This window comes from Manacus candei, unplaced genomic scaffold, assembly GCF_025592945.1.
Source record: "Manacus candei isolate 608988 ecotype Guabito, Panama unplaced genomic scaffold, ASM2559294v1 h1tg000014l, whole genome shotgun sequence".
Classification (NCBI taxonomy): Eukaryota; Metazoa; Chordata; class Aves; order Passeriformes; family Pipridae; genus Manacus; species Manacus candei.
In genome coordinates this window covers 80,997,447-81,021,267 of record NW_026138062.1, presented here as the reverse complement: position 1 = coordinate 81,021,267, position 23,821 = coordinate 80,997,447, and the positions used below count along the sequence as shown (strand labels likewise).

The following is a 23,821-nucleotide window of genomic DNA, read 5'->3' as shown; positions in this document are numbered from 1 at the left end:
TCAAATCCAGAGCCTTTGGAGAGGTCAGGTTTGGAGCTGGGGATGGGAATCCCTCAGGGCACTGCCTGCCTCGGGTTTCTGACCCGTGTGTGGTGTTGAGTCAGTGTTGGGTGCTCCGCTTTGGTCGTGCCTGGATCACGTCTCCTGATGGACCTGAGGGCTCTGGAGGCTCACCTGGACCCTCCATGGTGGTGTAGAGGTCAGGCTGGAGAGCTTTTTGGAAGAGAAGGTGACCTGTTCTTGTTGCTTTGGGTGATGTCTCCCATCTTGGCTTCTGCTGCCACTGGGAGGAGCTCCTGGAGCTCCTTGAGTGTGAACCAGATGGGGAGGAAGAAGCTTAGGGATCCAGGAGGACTTTTCCAGCCACTGTTTGCTCTGTCGGGTTGGGTGTTGGAAGCAGCACCTCTGTGGGGGGTTGTTTGGTTGGTTCTGCTGGTTTTTAATGGAAGTGCTGCTGGATTTTTAATGGAAATCCGGAGCAAAGCTCTGGTTGACCTCCCCAAGCTCAAGGGGACATCCCTGTGGGCTGGGGAAAGTGCACCCTTGGGCTGCACTTCGGGAAGGAAAGGAGAAGGAGAAAAGGGTCCAACAAGCTTTGTGATCAGAGCCCAGGCTGTGCAGAGGACCCTTCCCAGCAGGCACCACCCTCCCACTATCCCAGACACTCTTCAGGACTTTAGGGACAACCCCTAAAATTTCGGTCCATGGCTGGGAAGGAGTTGTTGGGCTTTCTCCTGAAAGGAAAGAACACTAAAAGTGGGGAGGAAGCTCCAGGAGTTGAACACGGAGGGTCACCCAGTGTTCCCACTCAGATGGGCAGTTGGGTTTGAACCCCTTTGAGTAGATCAAGAGCAGCTCCTCACCCTGTTATTCCCAGGCAGAAATCCTCATTAACTCAGCCGAGTGTGGGGAGGGGAAATATTTGGCACCTCTTGGGCCAGAGGCTTCACTGAGGACCTTTGGTACCCAGGGCTGGGTTAGGCTTGGGCCACCACGTGGCTCCAGGGCCACCACATGGCTCTGGGGCCACCACTTGGCTCTGGGGCCTCCACGCAGTGCCAGGCTTGGGAAGCTCCTTCCCGAGGCGGCTCTGTGGGGCTGTGCTGGTGGGGAGACGCTCCTGCCCTTCCCTTGATCCCAAGCCCTCTCCTTGGGCTCCTCCTCTCCATGGCTTGAGGGAAGGTCCTGGGGAGGTCACAGCCTCCCTTGGGTGGGGACAGTGCTGGGGGGCCACCAGCTTCCCAAATATTTCAGTTTTGCTGATGTTGATTATGGAAAAGGGTTTTCCATCGCCCCGGGATTAGTGGGGAAGAGCAGGAGGGGTTAAACCATCCAGGGAAGTGTCTGAAATTAAAATTCCAGCTAAAGAGGAGGGAAAATAACTCCCAACCCCGATGTTCCCACCATTAACTCATCCCTGCCTTTATCTTGGCTTTAAAACACCAGCTCTAGTGTGAGATTTGGGGGGAAAAATAGGAATATTAGTCCTGGTGGTGACACCCCCCGCCTTGGAGCCCAAACCCTTCACGCCTCCAAGTGGCTGAGCCCTCCAGGCAAGGATTTGCTCCTGGATTTTATGGATAATGAATAACCCAGTTTTTGCAGTTCCAGGATGGAATTACCTTGAAGTGTTAAAATTTAAGGGGTTTGCTTTAATGGTGGATGTTCAGAGGATCAGGTTTTCCCACAGCCACCGGAATATGGTCCTTTCCAGAGCCCCCTCCCACCCTGTTTGCCATGCCCTGCATTCCCCCAGGGAGTTTGGGATGACGTGGTTCCCAGCTGGAGGGCGTGAAATCGGATCTTGCTTTTTTTAGGGGGGTGGAAAACCCACATTTGGGGCTTTATTTTTGATAGGAAAATCCAACCAGCCAACAAGAGCAATAAGAGCCGCTGGATACCCATAAATCCAGGGGGTTTTTGGGGGAGTTTGGGCTTATTTTTTAATTGCCAGTATTTTCAGGCCCTCCAACTGTCGTTCCCAAAACGTGGTGACCCTCTGCCCACCTTCCCTTGGCTTTGCCAGGAGCTCCTGAGGCAGGAGCAGCTTTCAGATATTCTCTTCCGTGTGCTGGCATTCCCATAGGGAAAAAAAGAAAAAAGAAATTAAACCCTTTTATGGAGCTTGGGAGGCTTGGAAAAGGCATTTTTGTGGCGTGTTGCACTCGTAGATTCTCCAGTAATTTGTGGGAATGTTGGCAAAGCAGGAATAGGAAAATCTGTGGTCTAAGGGCAGGAATTCCCATTTGGAAACGCTCTGTTGGGCTGTTTGTAGGGAATAATCTTGATGCAACAAGGCCATCTGCAGCCTCCCTGTGTCCTCCTGCAAGGGATGGAGCTGGGGAGTTTTCCTAGGGGTTTGGGATAAGGGAAGGGATTTGTAGGGTCGGGATCCATCGGGAAGCATGGTGAGGGAGGGAAAATGAGGCAGTGGGATCCAGGATCACATCCAAGCCCTCCCATTCCCAGAGCACGGAGCAAACCCACGTGGGCTCCTCCCCCTCTTTTTATGTCATTCATTTTGTAATTAATTTTAATTCACGTTGACCTCCAGACCAGCTCGGTTTTAAATATTATTGGATCTTTTAAACAAAAATAAATACAAAAAAAAAAAAATCCCCCAAAAAATACCAAAAGAAAAAGGATTTAAACCCAAGAGTAACCACGTCTTCCAAGCCTCCAAGGTGTGGACGGAACATGGCCTGGAGCTGCTGCCCTGGAGAGCCCCCCCCCCAAGTCTCAGTTTGTCCATCTGGAATTCGGGGTTGTTTTCCTGTTTGTTTTCTGTTCTGGTTTTGGTTCTGAAGATCAGGTTTTGTGATCTCCCTGACAGATCCCAGCCAAGAGTTTGTAACTGTCCGATGTTTCCTGTCAGATGTAGAACATTCGAGAACGATGAAAATGTTTCCAAAAAAAAAAAAAGTCAATAATAAAAAAAAATAATAATAAAAAAAGGAAATAAATAAATAAAAGAAGCCCGATGGGGTTTGGTGGTCGGGGTGGTTTTTTTTTTTGGCACAGGGAGGTGGTGGGGGGAGTGAATGGGGTGGGCCATGAACCCTTTGCTGGGGCAATGGTGGAGCTTGATGGTCTCCAGCCCAACCTTGGGTGGGTTGTCCCGATGATCCCAATGTGATCCTATAGAAACAGCTCCTGTGGGAAGTGAAGTGTGTGGCCTTCATGGAGAGCATCCCCACCGTGTTCTCCTGGGCTGATGGAGACTTCAGATAGAGGGTGGGTGGAGGCAGGAGACCAGCTTTGCCCAGAGCAATCCATGCCCAGTGGGGTTGTTGGCGAGGTGGGAGTTATCCCGTGATCCAGTGACTGTTGTTATCCTGGCAGCTGGTGATGGAGGGAAATCAGGAGCTTGTGGTGGTCCTGGAGGGGCTTCAGCTCAAGAGACCCAGGAGGTGACCATGGACGTCATCCAGTGGCTCCCAGCGGAGCTGTGCCGTGGCTCCCAGAGATCGTGTCCGTCAGGCTGCCACGCTGGACCTCGGCACGGGGAATCCTTCCCACCACCTGAGCAGGACCTTGGATTTGCTGTGCTGCCACTGGACACCTCGGTGGCAGGAGCAGAGGCTGAGCTGCACCTCCAGCTCCTCGTGGCTCTGAGTGGGACTGGCCTCACACAACGCCCTGTGTCCTCCAGGGGTCTGTGTGGGTGTCACTGCCCCCCCGAGGCCACCCCCGGGCCAGGAGCCACCTGTGGAGGACAAGGGATGGACCACGGGTGAGGGGGACACACATACAGAGCTCCACGTGCACGTGTGCGGGGCTGAACACGTGTGTGGGTGTGAACACACGGAATCCCAGGTTCACCGGGGTTGGAAAAGCCCTCTGGGATCACCAAGTCCCCCCTGTGCCTGATGCCCACCTTGTCCCCCAGCCCAGAGCACTGAGTGCCATGGCCAGGCCTTCCTGGGACACCTCCAGGGATGGGGACTCCACCACCTCCCTGGGCAGCCCCTGCCGGTGCCTGACCACCCTTTCCAGGAAGAAATTCCTCCTGATGTCCAACCTGACCCTCCCCTGGCACAACTGGAGGCCGTTTCCTCTCCTGTCCCTTTTCCCTGGGAGCAGAGCCTGACCCCCCCTGGCTCCCCCCTCCTGTCAGGGAGTTGCAGAGCCAGAAGGTCTCCCCTGAGCCTCCTTTTCTCCAGGCTGAGCCCCCCCAGCTCCCTCAGCCGCTCCTGCTGCTCCAGTCCCTTCCCAGTTCCATTCCCTTCCCTGGACACGCTCCAGTCCTTGTCTGAGGGTCCCAGAACTGCCTCCAGGGCTGGAGGTGCCCCAGCAGTGCCAGCACAGGGACAGGCAGTGCCCTGGCCCTGCTGCCACACTGTGGGTCACACACATTGGGTACCACCCAGGCTCGTGTCCGTCCACTGCCACCAGCACCCCCAGGGCCTTTCCCTGCTTCCAATCTCCTCTGTCCCAATCCTGGAGCGTTCCATGGGACTGTGTCCCACCCCCCCTCCATGCCAGGCACACGTGGCCACTAGCATGGGCAGCAGGGAGGGAGAACAGGGCGGGAAGGGGGGGGAACGTGTTCAGGGACACGTGAGCCCGAGCAGCTGCCCATGAGTCACCAGCAGCCCCCTGGTCGTGCCACCCCGTGTCACCCTGCAGTGTGGGACACCCCCTCACTCCTGCCTTGGTGTCCCCAGAGTGGGGTAGGGGGGGTTGTAGAGGTCCCTGCACATACAGAAGTGGCCATACCCCCCTGCACAGCCTTCTGCCCGCGTATAGGGCACGACCACACATGCAAATATATGGTAACGTGCTGTTGCATACCTGCTTTTAGGGGGGTGCAGAGCATGAAGGGGGGACAGGGGTGTATTAAGGGGGACACGGGGGTGTATTCAAGTCCCCAGCTGCTGCAGGACACCCCGGGGGCCACCAAAAGTGTGTCCCTGCAGCACCCCTGGGCATCAGCACCCACCCCACAGCCCCCCCCCCCCCAACACACCTGAAACGCAGGGAGGTGAAAATAAAGGGGTGATCAATTTTTAAAGTGTTTTTTTTAAGCCTCCCAGCTACTGGAAGAGGCCTGGGGGTGATGGGGCTGCTCCAGCCTCACCCCTCACCAGATGCCCCCATGTTATGGTTTGAGAGCTCCGAAATCCAATTCCCTAGTCCAATGACACCCCATTACACTTCACAGTATATGCACCCCTCTCCAGCCTCCAGAAGTCCCAGTTTTCCCCTCCAAGGGCTCCCCCTGACTCTCCCTCCACACCTCATCCCTCACCTCGGGGGGGTCGTCGGTGCTTTTCAGCCACGGGGGTCTCATCCCGCTGCCGGGGAGGGGCCCCCGGAGGGGCTCAGCCCCCGCCTCGCTCCTGAGCTCCGGGATCCGGGACACGCGGAACCTGCCGGGGGCGGGGGGAGCGTCACATCAGCCTGTCCCACCCTGGGGAGGGGACACACCCCTGCTGGAGGGGGTCTCTGCTCACCTGCCGATGGAGAGGATGGTCACCTCGCCGGGCTTGGGGGCCTTGGTGGCCCCGGGGGATGGCAGCACCTCCGGCCACTTCTGTGTGCAGCGGGCGCAGGGGGCCGGGCCCTGCACCGTGTGCGGGTGCTGCTGGTGGCGACAGGAGGGGGCAAACTGCGGCAGGAGGTGCAGCCTGGGGACAGGGGGGAGATGCCACCATCACCACGGGGTTGGTCCCACCACGGGGGGTCCTCAGCGCGGCCCCGAGGGGGGTCTTACTTATGCAGGGGGGCCCAGCTCGGTGGCATCAGCTGCTGCCTGCGATGCTCCTTCAGCAGCTCCTCCAGTGCCGCCGCGTTTTCTGGGGGCGGGAGACACCGAGGAAGGGGGGTCACGGGGGTTTGGCCCATGTCACCCCCTTTTCCCCCTCCAGGGACCTCCCCTGACCTTTCTTCTCAGTGATGAGCCGCACCAGCACCCCGATGGTGTCCTCGTTGGCGTCCTCCAGCTGGTAGATGGAGCTGGGACCTGCGGGCAGAATTCGGGGGGCGGGGACAGGACTCGGTGATGGGGGATAAAGCACCCCAAAAAGAGCAGGATGAAAAGAGCAGGATGCCCTGGGACAACGAGGACCAGGAGCCGCAGGGATGGGCTGAGGTGAGGTGGGTGTGGGAGGGCTGGAGGGGCTGGATGTGGGGGGGGCTGGACGGGAGGGGGCTGGACGGTGGCACTGCACAGCCGAGGCTCACCGGTGCCGCCGGGCTGGGGCTCCTTGCTGGCGGTGCAGTGGTACCCCTTCTTCTTCAGCAGGTTGCACACCAGGATTCCCAGCAATCCCATGGCACAGAAGACCGGGACGATGGTCAGCACGGCCGCCTGCGCCGCCGCCGCCTCCTCCTCTTCCTCTCCCCTCGGAGTCACCCGTGTCCCGTTGGTTCCCAAGGCCCGTCCCGGCGTTTCGGGGCTGCGGACCCGCCGCCGGCCTGGGGGGGAGGCACCGGATCAGCCTCAGGGAGCGGCTTTCCTGGGATTCAATCCCATTTTCCCAGGAGCCCTGCTGCAGCTGGAGCCCAGAGAAGCAGAAGCCGTTCCCAGCTGCCACATCCCGGCAGGACATCACTGCTCATCCCAAGGGGGGCACATCCTGCGGCGTCCCGGGGGCGAACACAAGCTCTGCCGTCCCCCCCGAACCCGGGTGGCACCGGCAGCTCCAGCACCCACCTGGGCACCCCGGGGTGCTGCGGGGGGCAGCGGCGCAGGGCAGGCACCGGCCCCGGGGGTCCCTCTCCCCTTCGGGGCTGTAAAACCTGCGGGGCGGGAGGGCAGGAGGGTCAGGATCCGGCCGGGAGCGGGGTCGGGGGTTCCCGGTGTCCCGTCCCCGGGCTCACCCCGGCAGGCAGGCTCCGCACCGGCTGTCACTTCCCGCTGTCCCCGCGGCCACCAGGATCCTGTTCCCGGCCCGGCACCGGGTGTGAGAGGCACAGGGTGTGTCCCCCAGGGAGAAGGTGCCGGGGGGACAAGCTCGGCACGTCCCCCCTGGATCCTGCGGTGAGGGAGAGGGGGGTGAGCCACGGCTGGATCATGATCCATGTGGATGTGCCGCAGGGGGCACGGCTTACCCCGCTGGGCTCCTCCCCGAGAGGGCATCCCGGTGTCCTGTGCTCCCGGGAATTCCAGCTCTCGGCCCCCACGAGTCTGCTCAGCACCTGTGGGAGAAGCAAAGAGCTCAGCGCCGGCTGGTCCGGCTCTGCCGCTGCTCCAAGGCCTGTGCCAGTGGGAATGTGGCTCCAGGGGAGGAGGAGGGGTGATGAGGTGGAGATGAACCCCATCACAGGCCACATGGTGGAGGCAAAACTGTGCCCTGGACCATGGCAGATGCAAACCCTTCACTGGTGACATGATGGGGGCAAACCATCATCAATGATATGATGGTCACAAACCCATCCCAAATGCCAACCCATCACATGATGGATGCAAATGTGGCCCCAGAGATGCCACTTTCCTTATCAGTCCCTGCCCTGGAAGAAGATTTGATGAAGAAGAGGATCGGGAAGAATGTGTGCATGTGGGGGGGGGAAAAACCCTCAATCCAAACTGAGCATCTCCCCAAGTGCTGCAAGTTTCCAGGTGGGAAGTGTTTTGGGATGCCCTGCTGTGGCTGTGGGGTGGTGTTTGAGCATCAGAGGTGCCAAAGGCAGAGAAGCACAAGGATGGGATGGGAATGGATGGGCTGGGAATGGATGGACCAGGTCATACTCACCCCCAGGACGGTGACGAGCCACCAGCGCATCCCGCTCCTCTTCATCACCAGGGGACACCTGCCCAAGGGGGAGGAGCACGGGGGGGGTCATCATCCAGGGAAAATCCCAGTGGAGAAGCAATTTGGGGGCCCTATTTCCCCCCACTAGGATGCTCTAAGGCATCTGCCTAAATATCCCTGCACCATCCCCCAAAAAAGCTTTATTGGAGGATTTATGGGATGCCTGGCATTGTCAGATCCCAACTCCATCCCAAACTGGAGAGGGACCAACCCCTGCAATGGAGTCACACCACCCATGCAAGGAGCAGATGACACTAAAGGAAGGTTTTCCCTGCTCCGGAGGAAATCCTTGTGCACCTGCCACAAGGAAATTAAGTCACTAAAAAGGAAATAAATATATATTTAAACACAAACTGGAGTGGAACAAAAGGCGTTTCCCACAAGAAAATATAAAATTAAAATCTAAGCTGAGAGCACAGGGGATGGGGGAAGGAAGGAAAAACACAACCAACAACCCAAACCCGGATCCAGGCTCCACATGGAAATCCTGCCGCCCGCATGGAAACTCCCCCGGTCGTCACGGTCCTTGGGAGCCTCGGTACAGCCTCTGTCTGACGAGTTTGTACTAATTAGTGGTCTGAGATGCAGCTCATTAAACATGAGAGGGGGTACTGGGGGCGCTGAGCCAGGTATTTATGGGATGTGGGTTGGGATGTGCCCAAAATGAGCATCCTCTGTGCTCCAGTTCCTCCCCCCATCAGGTGCCAGCGTGGAGCCAACCAGCCCACCTCTGGAATCCCCCCAGCATTTGGGATGTGCCCCTCAAGCACAGAGGGAGAAAAACTGTAAGACAGCACTAGTAAAACTTGAGTTCAAGCCTAATGTGAAGCATTTTAATCCTCTGGGGCTGTGGGATTCAAGCACCTCGGGAACGATGCCACAGGCTGGCACATCCCAGGCTGCCGGAGCATCCCGGCTCCCCTGAGAATTCCGGATGCCCACAGGGGGATTTAAACCCCACCAGGAAGAGGGTTGGCCCCAGGTAAAGCAGATCTGAGGCCAGGCTTAATCCAGGGATTAAGGACATCCCTTAGGTGACCAGTAGGGATGTAGGAGGCACAAGGATCAAAGGGTGCCAGCTCCTGGTTGGCACTGGAGCTTTGCCGAGTCACGGCCACCCCAGGGCTCATCACCCGGTTTTGGAGGCCTCCAGGGGCCATCCCAGGTGGGGATGTGGGATGCAGGATCATGGGATGCCCAGCTGCCCTGGCACAGCAGCGAGAAGCCCTGAAGCTCCTAAATCCAACATAATTTGTCCCTCTAAAAACCACAGGAAACCAAAAAATAACCCCATCGGGGCCAGACCTGCTTTTTGAGGACCTCCAGCACCCCCACGCCCCACCTGGTTGGTGCATTGATGCAAACACAGCAGGAAAGGTGACTAGGTTTTGGAACCCTCCCCCAAAATCCCTCTGGGTCACAGAAGCCTTTTATTCCCATTCCTGCTTTAATAGAGCCTGTAATCCAAGGCTGCCCTCTGGGATTCCTGGGTTTCCCCCCCTATGCGGGAACAGGGTTTCAGCCGATGGCTCCTGCAGATAAACGGAGCTAGAAAGGAGCAACTGTTCGGGAAAACTTCGGGGAGCAGCTCTTGGAGGCAGCGCGGGACAAGGAGGGGATTGTCCGGCAGATGGAGCGAAACTCGGCGCTGTCGCCTCCCCCGGGGCCCCCTCGGAGCTGTGGGAACAGCGGAACCGCCACAAATATCCAGCATTAAAATCCACTGATCCCAGAGGCAGCGCTGGGATCCCGCCAAACCCGGGCAGCGGCACGTTCCATCCCAATTTTGGGGTGCAGCCCCTCATCCCAGCCCAATTTTTGGGGTGCAGCCCCTCATCCCAGCCCAATTTTTGGGGTGCAGCCCCTCATCCCAGCCCAATTTTTGGGGTGCAGCCCCTCATCCCAGCCCAATTTTTGGGGGGCAGCCTCTCACCCCAGCGCAGTTTCGGGGGGCAGCCCCTCACCGCAGCATCCCGGCTCCCGCAGGGCTTTTTGGCTGCAAGCCCTGGGATTTTCCAGCTCCCGGCAGCAAAAAAGACCCGCCGCGATTCCCAATCCCTATCCCTCTTCCCAGGCAGCCACTGCCGAGTTTTCCTTAACCTACTTTTCCCCCTCTCCACCCTCTATTTTAACCTACTTCGGCGCTGCCGCAGCCGGAGCCTCCCGGCCCCGCCGGGGGGTCCCCACCGCCCCCACTCCAAGCTCCCCCCATGCCCTGCTCAGCGACAAACCCAAGGCAACACCCCTCCACCCTTTTTTACCGCAAATCGGGGGGTCCGGCAACCCAAAAACCAGCACCCCCCGCTCCGTCGCACAACGCAAAGCTGCAGCAGCCGCATTCCCGGATCGCTCCAAGGGGGAATTAACCCTGTTAAGGCGAAGGACCCCGAGCCCTCCGGCTCGGGACGAGCCCCCCTGGGCAGAGGGGGGGTCCGTGGGCCGGGGGTGCCCCTTACCTGCCCCGCCGCGGAGCCCCCCGGGCTCCCCCCGGGGCCGCCCCGTTGCTCGCACCTCCTCCTTATGAATGAACCGAGGGCGCGCTAATTACAGCAGGACACGCCCCTTTCCGTGACGTCACACACAACACCCCGCCCCTTTGTCGTTCGCCACGCCCCCTACCCCAGCGCCGCGGCAGCGCCGCCTCCCGGGAACTGCGGGAATTTGGGAACGTTGCGCTTTATCCCGCCCTCCTTGGGGTTTCGGGGGAAAAACGCGAGGAATCGGATCGGGGGAATTTTTGCCTTCCCAAAAGGGATTTTAAAAAAAACAAAAATAAGGATTTTTTTTTTTTTCCGTCCCCTTATGGGGTTGGGGACACCCCGGTTCATCCCCGTGGTTGTCACCTCTCCCTTGGGGACGACAGGGTGCTCTGCTCTGGGAGCACTGGGCTCGCCTGGATCTTGGGGTGAAAGCAGGAGAATCGGGGGGAAAAAGCAAGGAAATCGGCGGGGGGAAAGCAGGGAAATAGGGAGGGGAAGCAGGGAAATCGGGAGGGGGGAAAAAGCAGAGAAATTGGGGGGGAAAAGGAGGGAAATCAGAGGGGGAAGCGGGGAAACTGGGGAGGGGAATCAAGGAAATTGGGGGAAAATAGCAGGGAAATCGGGGGGGGGAAGCAGGGAAATCGGGGGGGAAAAGCAGGGAAATCGGGGGGGGGAAGCAGGGAAATTGGGGGTAAAAAGCAGGGAAATCGAGGGGAAAAAGCAATCCGTGGGTGCTGCACCCAGCTTTCCTACAGCACATGGAATCTTGGCCTCACCCTCTTCCCTAGAGAACAGTTTTCCCACACTGGGGACACCCCGGTCGCAGCTGGGTCTGGTGATCCCTCCACCTCCCTGTGCTCCCCAGGACCTGCTGTCCCCTGTTTGTCCAGCCAGGGAGTGGGACACATCCCAGTGCTCTGTGGCACAAGGGAGGGATCCCTCCCCCGACATCCCCCTTGGGGTTATCCAGGACGGAACAGCTGCACCCCACCAGTGGGAAGGGTTTCTTCATCCCACGTGGCACCAGTGGGTGGCATTCCCGGTGACGCCAGTGGGCGGGGGGAGCTCCTCACCCTGTTCCTGTCACCCCACCCCGAGGGAAGGACGAGACTACGCTGGGTTCACTCTGACACGGGTGACCTTTAATGACAAAGAGCCTCCACGTGATTGAAATCCCGTCCCAACCTTCCCAAAATATCCTTATCATCCCAATTTATAGCACGCCCCCCCCCCACCCCCCTGATGGCTCCATGTAGGACAGCAGCATTCCAGTCACTCACTCACCCGGTTCATCCCTGCCACCGTCGTTGTCACCTCTCCCATGGGGACAACAGGGTGTCCCGGTCTGGGAGCACCGGTCTCGCCTGGACCCTGAGGTGAAAGCAGGAAAATGGGGAGGAAAAAAGGGGAAATGGGGGAGGGTTTGTCCAGAAAGTCTCATTTTTAGGGTCCTCACACCCAGTTTAGGGCCACCCTCGGTGGGGAATGTGAAGATGCTTGTCCTCATCCAGGAGATGCAGCAGTGCCTTCATCCCACTGCCCAGGCTGCGAAATCCCATTGGGAATCACAGAGAACAGGGGGGGAGGAACCCCCAATTTCCTTTTCCCTTCCCCTCCACCAGCTCCCCCCCTCCACCAACACCCAAAATCCAGCTCCACCAGTGGGGTCCAGCTCTCCAGGAAGTTTGAATCCCTCAACTCTGGAGCAGAGGGACCCACGGCAATGTCAGGATGCACCAGCCCCCCCCCCCACCCCCCAGACCGCCCCAAATAAATAAGGATGTTTCTATATATATAATATATATATATTTAAAACAAACAAACAAACAAACAGAGCTATCTGGGTGCTGGCGATGGAGCAGGCGGGGGAGCGGGAGGCCCGGGCCGGGGGGGACACGGCGCCCAGATTGTCCCTGGGGTGGTCCCGTGGCGTGGCCAGGGGTCCCGGGGGCCGGGGGTGGGGGGGTGACAGGGCCAGGCCCCCCCTCCCCGTGAAGCAGGCACACACAAAACCGGAGAGCAAGGCATGTTCCGGGCACATCCTCCAGTCGGGCCCCGGGGACGCTCCGTGATCCCAAGGACACCAACCCGCACCCCCCCCCTCCCCCCCGAATGTCCTGGGTGCCCCCCAAGCGGTGAGTGTCCCCCCCACCCCGAGTCCAGTGTAGTGGCCGGGGGGACGGCGGGGGGAGCAGGGCTCGTCCCCCCCAACCCCGAGCACACAGAGAGCAGCCGGGTTGGAGATGAGAGGTGCCGGGGCGGGGGGGCGCTGGGGACGGGGGCCGGGACCCCCCTCTCTGCACGCAGGGGGGGCAGCGCTCCCCTTCCTGGGCGGGGCGGCCCGGGGGGGCCGTGGCTGTTCACGCTCTCCACAGGAGGAGGTGGTTGGTGCTGTCGTCCCGCCCCACGGTCTCGCTGCTGCTGGTCAGGCGGAAATCCTCGTAGCCGTCCCCGCCGCTGATCACCAACATCTTGGGCTTGGCCAGGCCCAGGGCGGGGCCGCGGGGCCGGGCCGGGTCTCGTTTCTCTGCCTCGCTCGGCTTCTCGGCCCCTGCCAAATGCAGAACCCCCGGGTCCTGTCAGGTGTCCCCAGGCGGCTCCCCCAGTCCCCAGCAGTGTCACGGCAGCAGCATCCCGGCAGCTGCATCCCAGCTGCATCCCAAAATCATCCCAGCAGCATCCCAACATCATCTTGGCAGCTGCATCCCAGCAGCTGCATCCCAGCAGCATTCCAACATCATCCCAGCAGCATCCCAGCAGCATCCCAACAGCTGCATCCCAACATCATCCCAACATCATCCTGGCAGCAGCATCCCAGCAGCATCCTGGCAGCTTCATCCCAGGAGCATCCCAGCAACAGCATCCCAACATCCTCCCAGCAACAGTGTCCAAGCAGCATCTCACCAGTGTCATGCCACTGTCATTCCACCAGCATCATCCCAGAATCATCCCACCAACATCATCCCAGAGTCATCATCCAGCAACATCGTCCCAGAGTTATCATCCCAACATCACCCCACCAATATCATCCCAGCAACATCATCCCAGGGTTATCACCCCAGCATCATCCCACCAACATCCTCCCAGAGTCATCATCCCAGCATCATCCCAGCAGCATCATCCCTCCAACAACTAGATGACCTTCAAGGTCCCCTTCCAACCCAAACCATTTGACTACTCCATGATTCCAGCTTCCTCCCTCCAGCATGCCAGCAGCATCCTCCCACCAGCACTTTCCCAGGCACCACATCTCGGCCCCCAAAAAACTCCTCACACGTGCAATAGCCCCTCCCACCCCCTCCCCCCAGCCCATGTTTGCCTCTCCCTTCAAAATCACTCTCCGACATCCCATCTCCTTCTCCCCATCCCATCCCAGCTTCAGAGCTGGGCTGGGTGACACAGCTTTCCCGTGGCTTCTCCCCAAAGGAATTTAGGTCTCCCTGGGAAATTTGAGGTCACTTGTGCTGGCGGGGGGAAGTTTAGCACCCAACTCCCACTCCCAGCTTTTCCCCCTGGATTTTTAACAAGGCAGTGACGGAACGGGGACTTCGACAACAACATTGCAAGGCTCCTCTTGGTTATCCACCAGTGGAACAGCCCCGGGAAATGTGTCACCAGGCCACCTACCCGTGTCCCGGGGCAGCGGGAAGAGGACGTCGAAGCCGTCGGGCAGCTCGATGGCCGTGAGGAAGCGGACGTGGCCTGTGTGGCCCTGGGAGAGCCCCACGAGCGTGGGGGCGGCCTTGGGGGACACGGAGAGGGTGAGCACCACGCCGGCGCTCGTCCCGATCCACAGCAGGTCCTTGCACACCAGGAGCGCCGTGATCCGCAGGCAGGCGGCCTTGTGCTGCCGGATAATGGCGTCCGAGCCTGGGGAGCATCCCAGAAATCAGTATCTCATCCCGCCCGGCACGGGGTGTGAAGCTCACGACCGCCATTCCCAGGGGGATCTGTGGCACACAGGATGTGGGGAGGGACCCCACAACTCCCCTGGCTGGTGTAAAGCACCCTGGGGTGCTGTCAGATTGGCCTGATAGGACAAGGGGGAATGGCTTCCCACTGGCAGAGGGCAGGGTTAGATGGGATTCTGGGAAGGAATTCTCAGCTGTGAGGGTGGGGAGGCCCTGGCACTGGTTGCCCAGAGAAGCTGTGGCTGCTTCTCTGGCTCCCATTTCTGGAAGTATCCAAGGTTGGATGGTGCTTGGAGCAACCTGGGGTAATGGAAAGTGTCCCTGCCCACAGCAGGGAGTGGAACTGGACGAGCTTCATGGTCCCTTCCAACCCAAACCACTCCGAAATTCCGTGATTCCATGACTGTGGGATTACCGCCCTGTTTCAACATGGGATTATCCATTCGCCAGTGGGGCTTCTGATGGAAGGTGTCCCTATCCATGGCAACGGGGTGGAACTGGATGACCTTCACGGTCCCTTCCAACACAAACCGCTCTGGAATTCCACGATCCCACGCCCTGGGTTACTGGTCCACCAGTGGGACTCACCTGCGAGCATCTTGTGCACAGGGGGGGTGATGTCGGCCTCTGCCAGCTGCTCGTAGCTGGTGCTGTGGTACAGCCGGACCTGGGCGCTGCCCTGGAGTGCCACCCACACGCCGGTGCCGGCGCTCACCATGCAGGTGACGCCGCGCCCGCCGTCCTGGCCCACCTGGAGCGTGTGCTGCGGGGGGACAGCGACAGCGCCGTGACGCCGCTGGTGCCCCCCACGGCCCCCGCCACCCCCCGGCGCCCCCGCGGTACCTCCTGTGCCAGCGTGGCGGGGTTGAGGACGATGACGCGGTTCTGGCAGCCGCACCACAGCTTCCCTGCCACCGCCACCATCCTGGCGATGGGGCTCCCCGGAGAGCCCAGCGACAGGGATTTGGAGTTCTGGGGGTCCCAGAAGCGGCCTGTGAGGGCGGGGGGGAGGGGAGGGTGGTTAAAGAGTCCCCAGGGGAAGTCCAGCTCGATGCATGTGGGCATGCAGTGGCTGGAGATCTCTGTCTCCAGGTCCTCCCTTATAGGGGACGTGAAGCGATGTCCCCAGGGAATGCCAGCGGCAAGCAGGGAGGAGGAGGACGATGTACACCTCCAATTTTGGTACCTCCAGTCCCTGAGCACCCCTCCCCAGGTGGCTGCCCAAGCCACCAACCCACCCACCCACCAGCCACCACTTTAGGCCTGTATTTATGCCCAGCAGTGTCTTTTCACATTCCCGATCCGGCCTCACCTGCCTCCCGCTGGTACACGACAAGCTCTCCGTTGGCCAACGACACAAACACCTGGTTATCCAGGTACCTGGGGAGAGAAAACACCTGTTCAGCCATCCCAAACCACCCCACCACGGCCACCCACAAGAGCTGAAAACCCCCCTTTTCCCTGCTCACAAGATGCACATGACAGCGGCAGAGTGTTGCATCTTCATGCTGTTCTTCCTGTTCCGGATGTTGTCTGAGGACTGGTACACGTGGATGCTGCGGGAGAGCAAAGCCCAGGGCTCACCAGGGGTTGGAGGCCACCCAAGCCACGCATCCCCCTCCATCCTGGGGACATACCATCCATCCTCGGTGCCCAGCCACATGGAGCTCTGGTGGGCTTCGGGGTCCAGGCTGAGCAGGTCCTCGAGGCTGCCGCGGGTGAAGGAGCCGCGGCTGGAGCGGCGCAGGGCCCGCCCGTCCGTGGGGCTCTCCCCGTGCCGGGCCTGCCCGTAGGTGCCAGTGATGGGCATGAAACCAGGCTCCTGCTCCTCCTCCGAGCTCGTCGTCTCCACTGCTGCCTCCTTGCAGCTCGGGATCTCTTCGTCTGCGGAGGAGCAGCGGGAGGAGGGAATGGGTCAGACCAGGAGCACCCCACACCCTCCGAAGGCACGGGGAAGAGATCACAGGTCCCCTCGTGATGTCAGGCCCAGGAGAGGACATAGTGATGCTGAGCCCCAAAACCCAGCAGGTTTTACCCAAAGCCACCCATCCCAGGACCACACCTCTTTTCCCAGGATTTCCTTGGCTCAAAAGCCTCCCCCTGCAGATTTCCCCGAGGAACGCAAGGCAGAGAGGCCCATAATTTTGGGGTGAGAAAGCAGCTTTTGCGCAAAGCGAGGGGTGGGGAGGACTCACTGCCGAAGCTGGAGGAGATGGTGGAGTGGCTGGCCTGGCTCTGCAGCGTCCCGGAGGGGCTGGGCGAGGACTCGTCGTCCGTGTCGTCGCTGTCAAAGGGCACCAGCTCCCTGTTGCCGCCGTCCACCGGCTCCGAGAGCTCCAGCGACGAGCCCGAGATGGAGATGTGCAGGCAGGGCTGCGGCGCCGCGTCCTCGGAGGAGGGGCTGCCCAGGGGCTCCGAGCGCTCCCTGCGCGACCGGGGGAGGGGGGACAGGCAGCTCCAGCACCGCCCCGCGCCCCCGGCCCCCCGGCCCCGCCGGCGATGTCCTGCCTACCTGCAGGCCCTCTGGAGGCCGGGCACGGAGGCGATGCAGAGGATCCTGGCGGAGCACACGGCGATGCAGGCCTCCACCGTGGGCTCCTTGCGGATGCTGAGCAGGCACACCTGCCCCACGTAGCCGTCGCTGTTGCAAACCCACACCTCGTGGGAGCTCTCCGGGCTGCCGTGGCTGGGGGAGGCGCAGGAAAACTGCGAGGGAGCGGGAGATGAGACCTCGGGAACGAGCCACCTCGTCCCGGCCCCCGCGGGACCCAGGCTCTGAGTACCTGCATCCCGCTCCGTGTCTTCATGATGGGGATGGCTTTGAGGAACTCCGGGTCCAGGCAGTTTTTGCTGGAAGCTGGGGAAAACCAAGTTGCGGGCTGAGGAAGCGGTGGAGGAAAGGGGGGGCTACCAAGTGATGCCAAGCCCACCACACCCACGGCCTCCTCCCCTGTGCCCGGTGTTACCCAGCTTTTTCTTGGCGTCCTCGAAGGCCTGTTCGAAGCCGAGCCGGGCGTCGGGGTTGGGGAACTCGAAGATGAAGGACTCGGTGCCGTCGGCCTTGGTGGTGCTGAGCTCCACCTTGTTGGGGGGGAAGGCCATGCTGAAGGACAGGGATTGCTTCTCCGACAGCTCCCGGTGGATGGCGGCCATCAGGTCCTTGATCACGTCATCCAGGCTCTGGGGATGGGGACAACGCTTCAGCTCCCAGGGATGGGCCACCACCACCCTGTCCATCCCCTGCTACAATTCAGAGGCTGCCCTCTAAGAGCACAGATGCCACCAGCCCTTCCCCAGGCTGTTCTTTCCACCAAGGGCATCCCAGTTGGTCCCCTGGGGAAGGGGACAGCACCAGGAACACCACGTGACACTGACCCTGGACATCCCTTGCCATCCCTCAGAAGCTGCCCCAACCCCATAGTGGCTTTGGGGCTGGTGGCATCTGGGTCCTTTGAGGACACCCATGGCCACTGGCCCTTCCACAGGTTCTCCCCTCTGGCTGAGGACACCCTGGGAATGTGTCCAACCAGGGGACAGCATCACGTGCCCATACCTGGTGGGGGAAGCTGAGGGTCTCTGACAGCTTGCTGACTTGCCCCAGCGTGCTAAGGTCTTCATCCAGGCGGCTGATGCTTTTCTGGATGCTCTCCCTGTTGGTGGCTTGCGAGGCACCTGTGCGAGGACACGTGCACAGCATCAACCCCTCCTCCCTCCCCATCATCCAGGGGTGAGCGATAGGTTTTGGGGTGGGATGGGACACTGCAGCAGTGCCACACCTTTGACAATGTCCACGTCCTCCAGGGGCAGCTTCCAGAGCAGTTTGTACTTGCTGGCGGTGTCGATCACGCTGGCCGCCGTGTACCTGCGGGGTTGGGCGGGATGGCTGAGCTGCACCCACTCCTCCAGCACCCTAAAGCCAGGCCAGCTATGGGGGTACGATCCCAGGGGTGCCCCCAAGCCTGGTGGTACTCACAGGCTCATGGAGCTGCGGCGGAGGGAGCCTGACTTGCGCTTCAACGTGGTGCACACCAGCAGGTCCGAGAAGAGGAAGAAGGAGCGGTCCTTCTTCCCACCCACCGCCTTCTGTGGGGTCGTGGGAGACACCAAGGGGTCAGTGTCCACACCCCCCTCTGCTGCCAGCACTGGGAGAGGTCCCTGCCTCAGTTTCCCCACACTGGGACACAGGGAGGCTGCAGGGTGGGACTGGTCCCACACCACCATCACATGGGGAACAGCTGTGTCCTTGGGATGGGGAAAGGGGACCAGGTGCAATGGGATCCAGGGCCATAGGAACACCAGGCACGGTCTCCACCTCCAGCCTCCCTATTGACCAGGTCTGCTGGGGGCTCTCCCTGCCCCCTGCCTGCTCCAAAATCCATCTTATCTTCGCTCATACTTAGGGAATTTATAGTGTCACCATTGATCTGTCATTCATTCATCCATCTATCTATCTACCCCACAACCCCCAGTCCCAGCATCCAGTGTGTGGTCCCACAGCCCTGGTGGCGAGGGAGGAGCCCCACCCCTCTCTTACCACTTCCACGACCATCTCCTGGCGCAGGAACCTGCGAAGCGGAGCCTGGAGCTGTGGGGACAAAGGAGGCTCGTGGGTGGGGAGCCTTGGGGGCTTCACCCCTGTATCCCCCACTCCCCAAGCTCCAGGAGCCCACCAAGGCCATGATGGGGAAGGCAGGACACGGAAGAGAAATGTGGCCCAGAAGGAGCAGAAATGTTGGCATTTTGGGGAGAAGGGAAGCCCGACCCCATCTAAGCCCCCTCCCCGCCACATACATCCTCCATCCCTTCGATGTGGGACTCGATCTCCTGCACGATCCGGGCATTCCTCTCCACCTCCTCCGCGCTCTTCATGCCCTTGTTGATCCTCTCGGCCACCTGCTTGATGTTGCGCTGGGCATCGATGAGGAAGGGGTGGTCGGGGTGGTCCTCTGGCGTGTGCTTCAGCAGGTCCTGCGTGGGGACATGGCCACACTGTCAACCTGGGCAAGTGTCACCAACATCCCCCAGCCCCCCCGCGCTGCTCCGGCTGCTGGGGGTGCAAACTGGCCCCAAGAAATGAAGCCTTGGGCTTTGGCCACCGCCAGCCTGGCGTCTGTCACCGCTAAAGAGCCCACCAGCTCCATCACCACCTCGCACAGACACCCAAAATTCATCCCTGGAAGTGTCCGAGGCCGGGCTGGATGGGGCTTGGAGCAACCTGGGCTAGTGGAAAGTGTCCCTGCCTGTGGAATGAGATGAGCTTTGATGTCCCTTCAACCCAAAGCACGCTGGGATTCCATGGAAGCACGTCCCCAGCAGCCCCAGTGCAGTCACCCCCTGCCTGCACCCACCTTGACCAGCAGCTCGTACCGCGGGATCCTCTGCACTGGCTTGATCATCAGGTCGGACAGGGCCTGCTTCTCCTTGTTCTCCCTCATGCTTTGCTGCAAAACACCCATGAGGGACACAGATGGGTGGGACACAGCAGGGACTCAACATCCCACCAGCCCAGGACCTGCAGCAGCACCCGCTTTGCCTCCTGGCGACTCCTCTTCACACCGTCTGGAGTGACTCTGGTTCATCCCAACCCATCCTCTTCGCAACAAAACCAAGGAGGTGAGGGGAAAAATCCCAGTTTGACCACAGCTTACCAGTTTATTCCCTTTAATTCCCATCCTGCCCCACCAGCAGCCTGGCTCTGGATGTTGGGCAGCACCTATGGAGAGAGGAACCAGGACCCACCTCCAGGAACTTCATGAACGCCGGCCGGGCTTCCTTGGCGATCCTGACGGCATCCTTGGCGTTGAGGAAGTTATCAATGTAGGCAGAGTAGATGTTCACCAGCACGTCCTTGGAGAACTGGGAAGGGAAAAAGGGGGATAGAGCCCGCAGGGACACGCCGGGAGAGCGTGGAGGAAGCTGCCCCAAGGGTTAATCCTGGCTCTGGGCTGGCGCAGGGAGGGCTCTCCCGCTGTCCGCCCACCGATTTTTCAGCCCTGACGTTTCTGCTCCCGAGGCAGAGACACGGAGCTGCAGATCCAGCCGGGAGCTGCTGATCCAGCCGGGAGCTGCAGCTCCCCGGCATTATGCTAAGCAGACAACAGGCCTGGAGATTGTCTCCTGTGCTCCATCCCAGGCCCGTCCTTTAACCACTCCCCAGCCTCCTGCTCCGAATGCTCTCCATGGGGCCATGCCTAGGAGGAATCCACCCCACCGGGACCCACCGACTGCACCAGGAGGTCGCCCACTTTCTGCTTCTCGTGCCAGTTCTGCACACAGTCGTGGATCTGCTCCAGGAACTGCTCGTGGTGCTCCAGCAGCTCGGGGATCTGGTCGAAGATCTCGTCCACCAGCGAGGGGTCACAGAGCAGGGAGTTCTCCGGCTGCTTCAGCGGCTTCATGTAACCCTGAAGGGGAGCAAACACATCGGGGGGCCCTGCAGGTTTCTCCTCCCACCTCACCCAGTGTGGATTTTTCAGCCCCTGTAAATATGGGGATGGATGGCAACCTTCCCGCAACCTTCCTGACTGCTGGGCTGTGGCACCCCCAGAAAGGATCAGACAGCGCCCGGTGCCAGCAGGGTTTGTACCCCAGGCTCCCTGCATCCCATCCCACCCCAGGGATCCCCATGGCAGTGTGGAGGGAGGGACAGGTCTGCACAGGGAAGCCCCACAGTGCAGCAGCTGCTGTGCCATGGCCTTGAGAGGCTCCAAATCTTTGCTGTCACGAGCCTTGGTCACCTCCATCTGCTGCAGAACCTGACCCAGCTGGGGAGTCATGGCAGCACTGGGATCCAAATGCCAGTGTGTTCTCGGTGGGATTTAGGGTGTTTGGGACCAGGAGGGGCTGGAGCCAGCAGGGTGGATCCACTGGCTCATGCCCTGGACCACCACACAATGGCCAACGAGCCAGCAAGGAAAGGAGGTCCTCAGCAAGGCTGGTGGGTGGCTCTGCTCTGAAACCCCTCTCCTCCCTCTGTAGGGCAGAGCCTCTGGAATGGGAGAGATGGATTTGCAAGGAATGCAGCAGGATGTGGAAGGTCTCCTCAAGCCTTGCCACCTCCTCAGCCTGACCAGTGCTGGTGTCCTTTGGGATGCTGGGAGGACCACGGAGCTGAGCAGCGAGGACAGGACCTTTCTCAAGCAGCCTCAGCATGTCCATCCAAGCTGGTAAAGGAGGAGTCATTCCCCGAGGATCAGGCTCCTTAAGCTAATGTTGGATATCTCATGGAGACCCAAGACAGAAGGGCCGAATCCTTCCTCAGGTTCCTAACCCCCCTTGCCTGCCCTACTGTGGCCAACACCTCCAGCAGGAGTTGGGATGGGCTGTGCCACGCATTCCATGCTTCTCAGATGGGGAAGAAGGGCATGGAGACAGCCTCCACCTCAGCACACAGGGACAGCAGGCAGGGCTTGTCTGTGCACCACCTGGCTTGGCTGGAAGATGATCCTCAATCCAGGTCCTTGTCCCTGGTAGCCACCATGCAATGTGCCACAAGCCATGTCAAGGATCCAAGCTGAGACGGGGAGCTGGGGACATCTGGAGCACTGTGACCCCTCCCAGAAAGCCAGGACCCCCTGGCTGGACTGTGTCAGGATGTGATGCATGGGCAGGAGCTCAGGCATTGACACCCCATGGCTCCGGGGACTGCAGAGTCCCAGCACAGCTGTCCCCTCCAACCAGCCTCATGTCCCACCTCAGAGGGTGGCACAGAGCGTGGGACAGACTCTGTCCATGCCAAGGCCAGCAGGGACACCACCCAACCCCAAACCCTGCACGGCTCCCCCCAAAATAAACCCCTGAGCCAGGGGCCTCTCGTCCTTCCAAGCAGCAGCCTCAGGGGGTCCTTCCCTCCTGCAGCATATTTGGGCCCACCATTGCAAGGGATTTATGGGAAAAATGTTGGGATGGTGTGCCCCATTCCCCCGTGGACAGATGTCCTACAGGCACTGCCTTGTCTGGAGCAGAGCAGAGCTCTGACTTTTTGGTGTTCCCACCCTCAGGGATGTGGTTGGACAGCCCACACCTCTGCCAGGTCACTTGTCCCCAGGGCGTTGACCATCATTAACCTGCTGAAACACCTTCATTAACATCTCAAACATGGGGTGGACCCTCAGGCCAGGCTGCTCCAGGGGCTTGGAACCAGCTCAGCCTGTGGAAAACCCTTGGCCCGTGTCCGCAGGTGATGACAGGGAGCAGAAAATGGGGGCACATTGGAATGGGGGCCTAAGGGGTCCCCCACCATGGGAGGACCGCCAGCAACAGGAGATGGGGGGCAACACGAGGGAGAGCTTTTGGGGGGCAAGCACAGGAAGAGACTTGGGAACATGAGACCTGCCAGGTGACAATGTGGGCTTGATTTGGGGGACAGAGGGAACTCCCACACCCCATTCTCGGCACAGCTCTCACTTTTGGCCCTGCTGTCCCCACTTCCCAACCCACCCCTGTGCCACAGCAGTGCTGGTGGAGCACCCACAGCCAGGGGTCCAACTTGGGGTCCCCGGGTGCCACCAAGCCGTGGTTTGGGGTGTCCCACCCTGGGGGTGCCGTGGTTTGGGGTGTCCCACCCTGGGGGTGCCGTGGTTTGGGGTGTCCCACCCTGTTACCTGCATCAAGGTGCGCAGGGACTCCACGTAGGACTGCTCCGTGTCCAGCAGTGTCATGATGACGTGTTTCCTCATGTCCTGCCCGGGGGGAAAGACAGACAGACGGGTTTTGGGGTGACACGGCGGAGGGCAGGGATGAGCTGGGTGTCAGTGCCAGCACCGGGGCTCGGCGGGGAGGCTGAACTCCGGCGGAGCCCGGCTGGATCCAGCTCCACTCCGCTCCCTCTCCAGCCCGATGGAGGAATCCGGGAGGATTAGGAAGTACATGACACGGAGCGCACAGACGCCTGGTTTCCTCCAGGCCGCGTCAGGAGCCCGCCCTGGAGCTCACAGCCCTACATGGGTCGGTCCCGGAGCCCTCCGTCTCTCCAGGGCTCCGCTCGGAGCCGACCTGCAGGAATTCGCCTCCCGCCCGGCACCCCGGGCACCCTGGGGCTGGGCTGGGGCCCCATGGCACAGGGGTTCAGGGGGTGGTGGGGGGCACGGGGAGGTGGTGTGTGTGGGATGGTCCTACAGCCTTGGGAAGCAGATGGGTCGGGGTCTTCTTGGTTGTGGGACACCCCTGCAGCTCAGCCTGGGGGTGCAAAGCTCTGGAGCCCAGGGTGTGAGACACCCCAAAAGGTTTGGGTGTGAGATGCTCCAAAGGCTCTGAGTGCAGCGACACCCCAAAAGGTTTGGGTGTGAGATGCTCCACAAGCTCTGAGTGCAGTGATACCCCAGAAGTTTTGGGTGTGGAAGTACTAAAATGGTGCTGGGTGCAGTGATAGCCCAAAAGCTCTGGATGCAGAGATGCTCTGGAGGTGCAGAGATACCCCAAAAGTTCTGTGTTTGGATACACTCTGGAGATGTGGAGTGCAGAGACACCCCAAAAGTTTTGACTGCAGAGAAGGTCCAAGGGATCTGGGAGTTGAGACATCCCAAATGTTTGAGTGCAGAGAAAGTCCAAGAGATCTAGGTGCTGAGACACCTCAAAAGTTTTGCATGCTCCAAGAGACATTGAGTGCAGAGATATCCCAAAAGATTTGGATGTAGAGACACTCTGAGTGCCCTGGGTGCACAGACACCCCACA

At 60.2% G+C, this 23,821-nt stretch overlaps 3 protein-coding genes across 11 annotated transcripts in view; 1 reads left to right on the top strand and 2 right to left on the bottom strand.

Moving 5' to 3' along the window:
- The window catches only part of LOC127467504 (uncharacterized), a 229,949-nt gene that overhangs the window by 16,279 nt on the left and 189,849 nt on the right, over positions 1-23,821 (top strand). The window lies entirely within an intron of this gene.
- On the bottom strand, positions 2,977-10,290 carry RELT (RELT TNF receptor). 8 transcript variants are annotated; one of them, XM_051779526.1, is made up of 11 exons: positions 10,214-10,290; positions 7,698-7,755; positions 7,057-7,143; positions 6,826-6,980; positions 6,659-6,744; positions 6,187-6,420; positions 5,885-5,965; positions 5,717-5,798; positions 5,457-5,630; positions 5,252-5,372; positions 2,977-3,706 (listed from the first exon to the last, which is right to left on the bottom strand). In XM_051779526.1, the coding sequence occupies exons 2-11, from the start codon at positions 7,740-7,742 to the stop codon at positions 3,668-3,670; spliced, it is 1,104 nt and encodes a 367-aa protein (XP_051635486.1). In that variant the 5' UTR covers positions 7,743-7,755; positions 10,214-10,290; the 3' UTR covers positions 2,977-3,667. The 8 variants fall into 8 exon arrangements, with proteins under 8 accessions (XP_051635486.1, XP_051635488.1, XP_051635487.1 ...); XM_051779528.1 differs by having other exon boundaries at positions 7,698-8,308; positions 10,214-10,284; XM_051779527.1 differs by having other exon boundaries at positions 7,698-9,434; positions 10,214-10,261.
- The window catches only part of ARHGEF17 (Rho guanine nucleotide exchange factor 17), a 31,813-nt gene continuing 20,041 nt past the window's right edge, over positions 12,050-23,821 (bottom strand). The window contains exons 2-21 of one of the 2 annotated variants that reach the window (XM_051779476.1): positions 22,752-22,829; positions 20,370-20,552; positions 19,888-20,004; positions 19,497-19,589; positions 18,940-19,116; positions 18,683-18,733; positions 18,122-18,231; positions 17,925-18,010; positions 17,702-17,820; positions 17,115-17,328; positions 16,932-17,005; positions 16,661-16,854; positions 16,344-16,573; positions 15,786-16,032; positions 15,618-15,704; positions 15,461-15,528; positions 14,992-15,140; positions 14,737-14,911; positions 13,865-14,107; positions 12,050-12,788 (exon numbers count right to left, since the gene is read on the bottom strand). In XM_051779476.1, coding sequence (XP_051635436.1) covers positions 12,598-12,788; positions 13,865-14,107; positions 14,737-14,911; positions 14,992-15,140; positions 15,461-15,528; positions 15,618-15,704; positions 15,786-16,032; positions 16,344-16,573; positions 16,661-16,854; positions 16,932-17,005; positions 17,115-17,328; positions 17,702-17,820; positions 17,925-18,010; positions 18,122-18,231; positions 18,683-18,733; positions 18,940-19,116; positions 19,497-19,589; positions 19,888-20,004; positions 20,370-20,552; positions 22,752-22,829 — 2,886 coding nt within the window. In that variant the 3' untranslated portion in view covers positions 12,050-12,597. The remainder of the gene's footprint in view (positions 12,789-13,864; positions 14,108-14,736; positions 14,912-14,991; positions 15,141-15,460; positions 15,529-15,617; positions 15,705-15,785; positions 16,033-16,343; positions 16,574-16,660; positions 16,855-16,931; positions 17,006-17,114; positions 17,329-17,701; positions 17,821-17,924; positions 18,011-18,121; positions 18,232-18,682; positions 18,734-18,939; positions 19,117-19,496; positions 19,590-19,887; positions 20,005-20,369; positions 20,553-22,751; positions 22,830-23,821) is intronic. The other variant, XM_051779477.1, reaches the window with a different exon arrangement.